Genomic DNA, 13424 nt, shown 5'->3' with positions numbered 1-13424 from the left:
GGCAAGGCCAGACCAGCCAGAGGAACCCGCAGCGGGCTCTGCTGTGGGCTTCCCTTCCTGTGCCACCAAGCCTGGGCTTCTCCCTCCTACATCCTCGCTCCCCACTGAGCTTCAAACAGCTCCAGCACAAAGGTGCAGAAAACACAAAGTTGAAACAACAGTGTAGGAAGCTGAGTATTATTAATACACGTTCCGTCTTACACCCACAACCAGCTGAGAAAACTCCAAGCTCAATTATATCCCAATCCATGGTGACAAAATCCTTTTCCTGACACTTCCAGATTTATTTGCGTAAGGTAAAACTTATCTAAGGCCTTGTTAGAATCTGAGTTACCGCCCCTGTGTTAAACAGGCAAGGATTACACTCAATGCTAAGAACCCTTTGGAGGTCATAACATCTTTCAAAATAAAATGTTATGAAGCGTTGACTGATTTTGAGATAAAGCTACTTCAAAATACAGCTTTCATTTGAAAGATGCAGAAATATCGGGTTTTCCGGTCCTATATACCTTAATCTTTAAATTTCTGCAAGCGTGATTCAGACATTTTTAAACATACAGACTGTGGTACCAACAACTTATAGTTGTCCTTTGACATTGTCAAGCTAAACAGTATTATTAGCATGGGTGCTCACCAAGGTCATCTTCAACTTGTCTGTGACTGCTAAGTTGTATTTATGAACTTTCTCTTTGATTTCCTCTTTGCTGAGGTAATTGTGGGTTTCCTTCTCTTTCTCCACATCCTAGAAGAAAAATAAGCCAAACCATCCATGAGCAATCATAGGAAAAAATGCAGAAAAGCCAGGATTCTTTTCACATGCCACAAAACAATAACTATGGAGCACTTTACCTTCACACACACACACCCCTTATGAACTTTACGATTTTTATAGCTTTACAGTCTTTATCAGCAAATGGTAGTTAATAAGTGTTAAACTGGCACTAATCACTGACCTGTCAAATTCAACACAACTGCCAGAAGGTAATTTCATCTTCCAAAGGAAGATACAGGTAGCCAGACTTCCTGGACCCACCCACTCTCAACCCCCATCCCTCCAGTCTCTCCCCACACTCTGGAGGGGAAGATTTTAGTGAAATCCTCTCTTGACTGTGAAAATTTCACTAACTGTTTTGTCTAAAGAGCTCAACCAGTGCATGACATCGTGTGACAGCTGATGTCGATCACCGATGGCCACACTCCAGAGTACTGTGGCCCCTGAAGCCAGGCATGCCAGGCACCTGACTTACACGGCATTTGCTTCTCCCAAAAACCTAACCAAGCAGGCATTTTTACTTTCGTTTCTAGATGAGATCAAGTTCTAAGACATAAACTAATATACCAATAAAAACTGCTCTGTATAAGTGTTGGCACTTACCTGAAAAACCTGATCCCAAAGCCCACCGACCCTCAGTAACTCCAGGCACTTCCACCCGGGGTCCTCATTTAATCTTCGTCAGCATCCCCATGTTACAGAGACACTGAGGTTAACAGGGGTCAAGTTTCTTGCCGGGGACAACCCAACTGGTTAAGAGACCAGGCTCGATTTTAACGCAGGTCCACTATGCTGTTTCCACTAAACTGAATAGGCCCCCACCATTCCTGTGTGGGTGTTTGAAAACTTAAAGAAAGGCTGCATAATCAGATTCAAGCCTGGGAAATAAACTCAAAAAAAGAAGAGGGTCCTAATAACCTTCAAGATAGAAGATCGGATGATTTAATAACCCCCTAAATACAGCCTTTAAAAAGTACCTCTTTTCCAGCCAGATACATCACCCCATCCTCGCAGCTGCAGGCTATCCGAGTAGGCATTTGCTCCCACCAGGCACTGTGAGCTAGTGTGATGAACACACCCCCACCAGCGAGGAAAGAACTTTAAGGGCATCAAATCCATTCAGGTCTCAAGTTCCTTGACTGGAGACCCAGAGAGAGCTGTGCTGACTGTAAGTCATCTCAGGAACTTTTCGATTCCAGTCCTGTCCTGGCGAGGTCTGACGGGTCAGTGTTGGGAGGCCAGCGTGGTCACTGCCCAGCTTTGGAAACAAACCTCAAGTCCCTTGGGGAGCATTCTATCTACCAGTGTCAAGTCCCAGAGCAATCTTATTTTTGGTGTCAATGATTAGGGAAGGAAAAAGCTGTAGATTAAAGTAACTTTTTAGGAGCTTCAGTGACTATTTCCTATTTAAAACATGTCTCTCAAGTCTCTCTGCCTGACCTGCTCTTTCCAGTCCACAATTAGCCAGCTACAGGTCATGGCTGAAGCAGAAAATGAGTCTTCCAGCATTCATTATTCACTATGAACTATCCAAAGACTCTTCAAAGCATACCCTAAAAAGTATACAATAAGAGGGGGAGGGATAAACTAGGAATTTTGGATTAACAGAAACACACTAGTAAATACTAAAGATAAACACCAAGGACCTACTGTATAGTAGAGGGAACCATATTCAGTATCTTCTACAACTTATAATGGAAAAGAACCTGAAAAAGAATCTATCTGAAACAGAACCACTTTGCTGTACACCTGAAACACAGTAAATCAACTACACCTCAATTGAGAAAAAAAAAGAAAATAATTATAATACATGGTACTTCCCTGGACGTCCAGTGGGTAAGACTGCGTTTCCATGACTAGGGACGAGCATTCAATCCCTGGTTGGGAATCCCAACTAAGATCCCACATGCCACACACTACAGCCAAAAATAACCTTTCATTAAACAAAATATATATACGTAACATTTTAAAAACAAAAGTATACAATAAGAGACGTTCCATGTCATGGGTGTGGGACGTGATGTTGGCAGGGCAAAGGGTGCTGGGAAAGTGCCCCATTCCAACCAGACTTGCAGCTAGGCCAGGTCACCAAAACTAATGCTGTGCTCTGGGCTACTAACCTGAGTCTGCTCTCTCGTTTCTTTTCAAATAAGAAACGATACTGGAGTAGACAGCTCCAAAGTGCTTCCCGGCTTTCTGTTAGCAAAAACGTGCTTCCACTAGCGTGACCGACGAGACAGGACGGCTCCACTCAAGGCGTCAAGGAAACCAAAGGCTCACCATGAAAAATACACAAAAATAGTGACCTGTCTGAATACTGGAGCATACATGTGATCCAGGGGCTTACTACTTGAAGAAAGAAGGAGAGAAAGGCTGAGAGGAGTGCAGAAGAGCAATGGGCAGGCGGTCAGATCATTTCGGTCAGTCTTTGATCACAGGTTTTGCTGAGACACTGGACTTGGCTCCCATCTTGAGGCCCCCTCGGGTCAGCATTCCCAGGAGCTTTAGTTAAAGGCGCAGGCCAGTCTGGGAAGAGAAACTTGCCCTGGGTCATGCACACACGCATAACTGAGACATGCCTGTGTAAACCACTTAGCCGACTTCCTCAGAGATTACAAACCCAGCAAACCATAGGAAGCAACAACAGAGAAGAGCTGGACCCAAAGGTCTCCAAGATCTCCTCCAAACCTAAAATCTCATTATTAAAAGATCAACTGCAAAGCAAATCCCAGAGAAGCAATTAAACCCTAAAGGGCTGTGAGCTTGTATTTTCTTTAAATACCTATATATACTTGTGAATCAAGTATAATTGATTCACAACATTATAATAGTTTAAGGTATAAACATAGTAGGCTTCCCAGGTGGTGATAGTGGAAAAGAACCCGCCTGCTAATGCAGGAGACACAGAAGACTCAGGTTCGATCCTGGGTTCAGTAAGATCCCCTGGAGCAGGGCATGGCAAGCCACTCCAATATTCTTGCCTGGAGAATCCCTTGGACAGAGGAGCCTGGAGGGCTACAGTTTATAGGGTCGCGGAGTTGGACACGACTTAAGTGACTTTGACGTGTAACATCCTGTTTGTTTCAAGTGTAGAACCTAATGACTTTATATGTACATAAAAATGGTCACCAAAATAAGTTTAGTTTACATTCATCACCACCCAGAGTTAATTTTTTTTTCCTTCTGATAAGAGTCTAAGATCTACATTCTTCTTCTGTGATCTTGCATTTTTCAGTCAACTGAGGTAGCACTCACCAAGGCCCACTCATTCAGCAAGTATTTTCTCAACAGAAGCTGTGGGCCAGGCCTTGCCCGTGAGGGAACGTCACACAGCACCTCCATCTTCATGGCACTTCCTGTCCAGCACAGGTGTGAGTGAGGAATGCCAGAGAAAAAAGACTTCCAGGAGGTTAACTAAGCTCAGTTCCTCCAAGTAAAGGAGTCTGGCAGCAAAGGGAAAGGCCTAGGAGCCACACGTGAGGCCCTGGAGTGGAGGACACCCTTCCCGGGTGGCTCAGATGGTCAAGAATCTGCCTGCGATGCAGGAGACCTAGGTTTGATCCCTGGTTCGGGAAGATCCCCTGGAGAAGGGCATGGCAACCCACTTCAGTATTCTTGCCTGGAGAATCCCATGGACAGAGGAGGGTCTCAAAGAGTCGGGCATGACTGAGCTACTAACACTACTACTATACTAGCAGAACAGAACCCAGAAGGGAGAAAGTAGATTCCATGAGTACAAAGGTGATAGGAAGGAGAGGGTTAAAAAAAAAACCGCGTGGCGGGCGTGGAGCACAGAGCACGGAGCATAAACATTCATCTGTAATTGCATGGCGAGGAGGAAATGGCATGGTCGCAGGAGTCTCTGAACGCATCCGCTATTGTTCTTGGCAGCTGGGGAGGGTATGGTGCCACGCCTGAGAGTGTCTGCTTGGGAAGTTAGTTACCAGTCATCTTTTTTATAAGCCACTTTTCTTTTACATTCCCCAAACCCTCCAGTTTCTCAGAGGGTGAGCTCAAAACTATAAACCCTAGACTCTTTGCTCACGTTTACACCTAGCAATCTCTGGACGGCTTGCTCTTGGGTTTACCTCAGTTTCTGGGTGAGGTCACACTGCTGTTTTTACACCGATGAACTTTCGTAAGGGGCACGCCCTACCTCCCAGACACACAGGAATCCCAGGCAGTGTGGCTCAGACTGTGTGAAGTCAGCGTGGCCCGGCTCCAGGTTGGAGGGGCTCACAACACAACTGTCCAAGAATATACAGACCCCTACGAACCTGGACACTGCTTACACCCTTCCTGCCATTTTTTTTGTCTAATTCTGAAATCATATCACAATTAAAGTTTTTTTCTTCCAGTTTTATTGAGATATAATTGACAACAGCACTGTATAAAATACAGCATAATTTCTTGAGTTAAAAATATAACAATAAAAAAAAAAAACCTAAACAAGTATAAAGCATCTGAGAGTAACTATGAGGGGGGAACAGGGAGAAAGGGAGAGAGATGGGAGGGCAGAGGGAGGGAAAAGAAGAGAAGGTGAATATGGCCCTATTGCTCCTTCTGTTTGAGCCTAGTGAAGGCAGCTGGTCTAAGGCTTAGGCATACTTAGGTCTGAATCATGGCTCTGCCACATTCTAGCTGTGGGACCAAAGGTGAGTTATTTAACCTGAGTCTCAGTTTTCTCATCTTTTTAAAATGTACAGAACAATATGAACTTTATAGGACTGTTATGAAACTAACAGTCATGTCCGACTCTTTGTGACCCATGGCCAATACAACCCATTATTCAACAACTACTTATTACATGCCTCCTGATGCCCAGCTCTGTACCAAGCACTTAAAACTGGGAGAGACCACTCTGGTCCCAGCCTTTTTGCCTTTTCTTGGTTCTCAGCCTAGTCAAGTCTGTCGTACTCCCTGCCCTTGCACGTGTGGCATTATTTTGTTTGCATCACAGACCTCTCCCAGAAACAACTGACTCTTTAAAAATTGCAAATAGCCCAGATTCCTAGGTTGAGTGGAGGACAATACATATCCGCATCATGCCAAGACAGGAGTAAAGACTGTCATCACCTCCCCACTGGCAGTCCTGCGGCTCTCATGGGGAGCAGCTCTGACTCCTGACCAGTTTGGGGCCCAGCCTCTCTCAGTGGAGGAGGATAAACTTATCAAGTCAACAGGTACCTTCTCTAAGTGAGGTTCCATTCCAAACTCATGAATTCCTACTTTTCATCTCCTCTCCAGCTGAAATAGGCAGTGACCTACTGATGTCCCTCAAAGACTGGGATGCTGGGTGCAATTACAGCTGGAACAGGTGCCAGCCTTGTATTGTGTAGGGGATAAAACACCAAGCACCCTCCTTCCTAAGACTACCCTTCCCTGGACAAGTTGGCCATGCTGCAAATGGAATTCACAAATAGCTTGAGAGAAGTGTAGTCTAGGTAAAGACTTCACACGTCTTCCTTCCAGGTTCTGTTCCAACAAAGACATCATATAAAGTATCATGGACCTAAGCAAAATAGGAAAATCTCCTCCAGGAGAGATTCTTCTACGGCAATCAAGGAGGAACCTATAAGCAAACCAAAGCAGGTCTGCATATGAAAGCACAGGATGAAGCAGTGATTTCCAGGAACTACTGAGCAAGCCATTCGTGGAGCTCAAAAGACGCTTTCTGCAAGTCAGGGGCGATGCTCCTGAATTGTATTTTAAACCATTAGATTAGCAGGTAGGAAAACACTGTCCCGAGATGTCCTTTACATGTGCAAAGCGGAAACCCTGTGATGAACACAGAAACGCTGTTACACAAAGCTAAGCCTGCAAAGTCCCAAGAGGGTCAATTCAGGAGCCACATGAGCCTCAGGTTCAATCCCTGGGTCCAGAAGATCCCCTGAAGGAGGAAATGGCAACCCACTCCAGTACTCTTGCCTGGAAGGTCCCATGGACAGAGAACCCTGGCAGGCTACAGTCCAAAGAGTCACAAAGAGTCGGACATGACTGAGCAGGCACACGAAATGCCCCGCTCAACCCTGAATGGTGCTCTCAAGAAAGTCCATGGGGGACAGCTTCATATTTACAGTCAACATCTGCCAAACATTCCTCGCTTACGGCACCACAACCTCTAAGTGTTAAAGTAGGTAGAGGTGCTGTGGGAACTCAGAAAGTTCCATCCAACAGCATGATCTGAAATGATGGAAAAGCTCTATATCTGCATTGTCCAAAATAGGACAAGCCACACATGGCACCTGAGAGTTTGAAATGGGGAACTGAGTTTTAAATTTTATTTCATTTTAAATAATTTAAGGCTATGTAGCCTCAGGCAGCTAGTGGAACTCCAGTGGACAGTGTGAAGCTGAACTGCAACGTGGGCAGGTGTCATGAACAAGGGAGGAAAACCCACAAGAAAGCAAAGCAAAATACATCACAGTAAAAAGACAATTGTTCTGGAATAGTGAAAGTGTTACTCACTCAGCTGTGTCCAACTCTTTGTGACGCCATGGACCGTAGTCCACCAGGCTCGTCTGTCCATGGGATTTCCCAGGCAAGAATACTGGAGTGGGTAGCCATTCCCTTCTCCAGGGAATCTTCCCAAACCAGGGATCAAACCCGGGTCTCCTGCACTGCAGGCAGAGTCCGGAGTAAGGAAGAGTCTATTCCTGAAGGAAAGAACCAGAACACTTGTTTCTGGAAGGTTGGGTGCTGCTGTTTTTTCTTTTCTGTTTGTCTGTTTTGTTTATTTGGGTTTTTTGGCCACGTGACGGGGCATGCGGGATCTTAGTTCTTAGCTCCCCAACCAGGGATGGAACCTGTGCCCCCTGCAGTGGAAGCTCAGAGTCTTAAGCACTGGAGCACCAGGGAAGTCCCAGGTGCCGTTCTGACCTTAGAAGCACAGCGTGCTGCTTGCTGCCTCATTCTCATGGCACCAGGGTTGACGGGTGCCACGTCAAGGGACGTCTGGCCATGGCACACTGATTCATTCTCACCAGTCTCGGGTTGTATCCCCCACCACACAGGAAGATTTTTTTTTTTTTTAGTGGCAGGATATAGAGCTAGGACTCTTATTTCCATTTATATGAAGATTCAGGGACCCGTCTTGCCCAAATTTAGCTTGTAGGCAGCTCTTCTATGCAGCCATCTGTTTGCCGCTCCAATAGCAAAGAAAAAGGAAGCGGGGATGTAACAGCCCCCTCAACGTCCTTGGTTCAAGAGATGCACCGCTATTGTCTTAAGGCGGGAAAAGTAAATGGACCAAGTGGAGGGCAGCTGAGGGAGCAAGGGCAACGCACAGGACACTGTCAACAGCACTGCTAATCCTCCAAGATGTCCTGTGGACAGCAAGGGCCGTCCCCCTCTTCCTCCTCCTCTACTCCCCCTCGCTGATTCCCAAAGAACTTCAGGATGCTGAAGTCTCTGAGAAGCCCTGCAGGTGCAAAACTGGCATATGTACATACACAGCAAGGAGACTTGAAGAGAACAGATCTTTAATAATGTTTTAAGTGTGACATTCACTAATTATGAGCAAGTGGGTACATTATATACAGGAACAGATATTTCTTTTCCCATCCATTATTCACTTAGTGACTAGACTGTGTATTCGTCAGAGGATATTAGCATACCCAAACCACATTTGTTGAACTCAATATTTCAAACAACCTCTTTGTCCCCAAGGCTACTTGTTAAACAACAACAAAGAGTACAGCAGAAGGGAATCTAGAGGTATTTTAGAGGACTTCTGGAAAAAAAAAAAGGGGGTGGCAGAAACAGAACTGGGCAGCAGCCTTATAAGGATGCAGTACTGTACTAGCTTCTCTCGCACACACTTGTGGAAGACAGACATGGATAGATCAAAGTGTGGCATCTACAGGTCAGCCTCACCCCTACCCACTACACCACCCTGCCCTCTGGCCCACTATCTTTCCCCCATGAGTGCCCCGCACTCCCAACCCTCACCCTGTGACCCTATCAAGGCCACCCCACCCAGGAAGCCATTCTAACCACAGCAGCCTCAGGAACCCCTGCACCACCCCATCCATTAGATTTCTCATCACAACACCTTCTCTGGTTTGGTGTTTCCTGTATTTTTACTCTTGCCTCCCAACAACTCATGTTTTTTAAATTTTTTGCTCCCGGAGCTGTCACGAGCCGGATGCTGAGCACCAAGGAGGAGGCTCCCTCCCTTTTCAGCTGATTCTGTCTGGTCCCAGAGTCCACAGCTACAAGACCACGTTGAAAACCCACTCTCTTTTGTACATCTTATCAATCTGCATTAAGTTTTGTTTGCTTCTCAAAACGGAATGCATCTGCACGGGCACACAAAAGGCCTTTCTGGTACCAGATACAAAGTCTGATACGCTTCTGTTCCATCTGCACCATCAAAGAAAACAGTCCTTCAAAGCATGCCCCTCCAATACCCCTGAACACCCGGGGCAGGGTGAGCAGCCCCAGCCCAGCGTGTTAATAAGATTAATTGCAGTTGTGATACACATTAAAAGCGTTTCATCTGGGCCTTCCATGACCTCGCTCTTTCAACCGCCCCCCTCTCAGTTACCAGTCTGCCATACCCTATATGGTTGTACTTTAAAACCGGGTCGCGTGCCAATCGTCAAACAGTCACTCATTTGTTTGGAGCCAGAAAACAAACTTGGAGGTGGACCAGTCTCCCCAGTGTGCCCCAGCTGGAGGTCTCAACCTCAAGGCATACCAGATTACATGGTGTACTTAAAAAATCCCAGTGTGACATGTTTTCAAAGGGAGTCAATTAAGATGCTACCCCTTTCTGAAAGGTGATACATTTCACAACTGGCTTAACTTTCTTTAAATTCTAAGGCAACAAAGAAAGGAGAGATTATGAGAGGCCTCAGAGCCAAGCACAACCAAATCCTGCTAATCAGCTGTGATCATTACAAAAAGAATGTGGCCCTAGATGAGCCAGCACTCCTGCCCTGGCCCAATCCACTGGGAAGCCCATTTCTCTGAGGTCTCCATCAGAAGGGACTCAGGTTTCCAAAAGAAGGCATGGCCTCAAAAACTCGGTTTCCTTGATGATTAAGAGAGCACTGGATCATAGTCCCTTTCAGCAGTAACTTTTCTAAGATTTTATACCATCTACACCACCACCCTAATCAAATACAATGCTTACAAAGTCCACTGGGCAGTAGGAAAATTAATGGGAAAAATACATATCAGAGGTGGCCAAGAAACCAAGAGGGAAAAGAGACAAGACGCTACAATGGGGAACATGACAGAGCATCTGCCCTAAATTTTAGATTAAAACCTGTCACTGCTCAAGACTCTAGAGGTCATCTGACAGCCGTCCATCTCCTTCAGCAGCAATTACAGCTGTGGCCACAGTCCCCTGATTGAGATTACCCCAAGGATACTAGAGACTCAAAGGTCAGAGTTTGGAGGTCAGGTCTGGTGACCACCATATCCTTGATGAAACCTTTGAACCCTGGCAATAAGGGGAGGTTCCGGAGAAAGGAAATGAGCAGGCTCATTTGGAGGGGCACCAGACAGGAAGCACAAAGGAACATGGCAGCAGGCAGGGAGGAGGCAGGTGGAGCCCATATGGGCAACTCCAGGCTCCAGCTCCGCCAACAGCAGGAATCAGAAAACCAGGGGCACGGACTGCAAACCAACGGGGCTGTCACCCTGAAAACAAATTCCACCTGCCAGCTGAAAGCAAATTTGAACAGAAGACGGACAGTCCCAAGCAAATAAGAAATGTCTGTAGACAAGCACTCCAAGGAAAACTGTGAGATGCAAGCTTGGTATCTTCTTCCCTGCCAATTATCGTAAGGAGTCTAAGCTGCCGTCATAGTATAATAGGAGAATTAAAAAGCAACTTAGGTTCTCCATTTTCAGGTGACATAGAGCTGAAAAATGTAGATGACGACACCTTCTTCAAGTTGATAATGTCCAGAGAGACAGTCACATACAGCTCCTGGAAGGGGTGGATTTGTACATCTTCAGTTCTTACTCAGTGCAGCCTTGCTAAAGCACCAGTTAAAAACATATTTGCATAGCTCACTCTCAACCAACCGAGGTGCGGAGATGGCACCACAGGTACAGGGAGAGAACTGGCAGTCCTTCCAAGTCACATGTCCAGACTGAACATTTTTTTTGCGGGGGGCAGGGGGTGGCGCGCAGCGGGGAGCCTGCCTCGTGGTACACGGAGCATGTGGGATCTTAGCTCCCCGACCAGCGACTGAACCTGTGCCCCTTGCAATGGAAGTACAGAGTCTTAACCACTGCACACTGCACCACCAGGGAATTCCCCAGACTCTGAACAATTTTTTAACATGCAAGTGGAGAGTCTGAAGGAGCCCATGCGCAGTTAAGCTGTTTTATATTACCCATGCTCCTATTAATGCAATCCACTGCCTCGGCCTGAATTCTCCTCCCCTCCATGCTCCACTGCACTCAAGATGGTTCTTCTGATTCAGCCTCTTCATAGCCCTTAAAAGGCACGGCTGAAGTACCAAATGTACAAGGCCTCATTCTTCTCTGTGTATTCTTCACGAGCAACACATGACGCCCTCCACTCTCAGAAGGACAATGATCTGTGCAGAAAACGGGCACATGAAGGATATTTACAGATTCAGCTCCACCTTAACTGCCCATGTATTGGTTTTCTCTGAGGAATCACCTTCTTCCTTCCTACCAAGGAGGTGACAGTACTCTGGAAGAATTAAAAGAAAAGTTAGAGCAATTCATAAAAAAAATCTGGGAGATAAGTACCTTAAAGAGTCTCACATGAGCCATCTTCTTTTAAATTTACTTATTTATATTTTGGCTGTGCTGGGTTCTCATTACCGTGTGCAGGCTTTCTCCAGCCACGGTGAGCGGGGCCTGCTCTCTAGCTGCAGTGCTCAGGTTTCTCATCGCGGTGGCTTCTCTTGTTTTGGAGCAGGGGATCAGTAGTTGTAGCGCATGGGCTTACATGCCCTGCAGCATCTGCCCAGACCAGGGATCAAACCCACGGTCCCCATTTGCAGGAGGATTCTTAACCACTGGACCACCAGCGAAGTTCCAGCAATTTCTAAAGATACTCTTTTGCACAGGAATTGCTCCTTGCCCTCCTGCTTGGTTGTGGATAAGCTGAGAAACATCAAGGTCATCACAAGAACCTCAAGGCTTGGGGTGAGTTGGGAGACACCAACAGAAAGACCAGAAGGGGAGAGACTAGGAAGGTAGACCCCTGCCAGGAGAATAGGCAAGGGCCTGGCGACCCTGGCCCATGCTTCCCACCCCACGAGCCCAGCCAGGGATCCCAGACACCCTGCTCTGAGGGTTCAGGCAGTGCTGAAACAAACACTTTAACTTTATCACTCAGTCATGTCCAACTCTTTGCAACTCCATGGACTATACAGTTCATGGAATTCTCCAGGCCAGAATACTGGAGTGGATTAGACAGTCCCTTCTCCAGGGGATGTTCCCTACCCAGGAATCAAACCGGGGTCTCTTGCATTGTAGGCGGATTCTTTACCAACTGAGCTATCAGGGAAGCCCTTATACTGAGAACGGGAAGAAAAATCTCAATACACCTCCCCCATTTTGCTTCCCTATTCTCTCTGTTCTTATTCCAAAACCAGATGGGCAAAATTAGCCAACCTGAAACCCTGGAAGGCTGCTGGAGGTGGTGGCAGCTGCATCACCCAGGTCAGACCCCCCTCACCACACCCTTCACACCCGACTCAGAACTCATTTATAATAACTTGTTTTGAGGACTCATTCTTATCCCTATTCTGCAAATAGGAAAATGGAGGTTTCGAAGAATTCACATGGCGAGGGCATGCAGTTAGTGCAGGGCCTGAGGTCACAGGAGGTCTGTCTGACTCAAAGCCCATTCAGCCAAGAAAGGAGGAGAAGGAGGGAAGGGACCGTGGAGGAGGTGAAAGCTCGTGGACAGACCATCAGGTTTGTGCGTCACTAGCTTCCAGAGGGGGAGGCGGTTGATACGCAACCTATTTTGGAGGGTGAGGTACTAACACAACTAGCAATTACCAGGGGCACTGCTCACCTGGCTGAGTCTACAGAAAATTAGTTAAAAATCACAAACTACATGCCCAGTGTTAGGGAAATGGTTAAATGCGCTCATATACCTTAAGAGTAGACCACAGAGAAGCTCTGAACATGATGCTTACAGAGAGATATTAATGGAAGACAAAACAAAAGAAAAAAATCAGGAGAAGCCGCATATCCAACGTAACAAGCCACGTGCCTGAAGACAAGAAGGAAATATTTCAAAATGTTAAGTGTTTATGTTTGATTGGTAAGATTTAAGGCTTTAATTCTCTTTCTGTACAAAATTTTGACAAAATTTTCAAAAACTTCTCTGGTCTGTATGACTGTTAATTGGGGTGGAAAGTGTGTTGAAAATGTTAGTTGCTCCACCGTTGTCTGACTCTTTGTGACCCCGTGGACTGCAGTCTGTGGGGCTCCCCCGTCCAGGGGATTCTTCCAGGGGCGGAGGTGGGGAGTAAAAGCTAGTGGGGGATGGGGGAGACGTTCACGTATTTTAAAAAAATTTAAAAAACAGCCAAGGAAACAGTAAACACAATGTAATCCAGCACCCTGGCAGAGCAACTGAACAAACTCTGATGTGCCAGCCACTCCTGGCAGGCGAGCCACCCCCGGGGAGATAACTCTG

At 46.4% G+C, this 13424-nt stretch overlaps 1 protein-coding gene across 1 annotated transcript in view; it reads right to left on the bottom strand.

The window, feature by feature from the left end:
• RASSF3 (Ras association domain family member 3) overlaps positions 1 to 13424 on the bottom strand; it is a 75791-nt gene that overhangs the window by 8800 nt on the left and 53567 nt on the right. The window contains exon 2 of the mRNA XM_005902529.3: positions 635 to 742. Coding sequence (XP_005902591.2) covers positions 635 to 742 — 108 coding nt within the window. The remainder of the gene's footprint in view (positions 1 to 634; positions 743 to 13424) is intronic.

The sequence above is a fragment of the Bos mutus genome, chromosome 5 (genome assembly GCF_027580195.1).
Source record: "Bos mutus isolate GX-2022 chromosome 5, NWIPB_WYAK_1.1, whole genome shotgun sequence".
Lineage (NCBI taxonomy): Eukaryota > Metazoa > Chordata > Mammalia > Artiodactyla > Bovidae > Bos > Bos mutus.
This window is presented reverse-complemented; position numbering and strand designations above follow the sequence as displayed.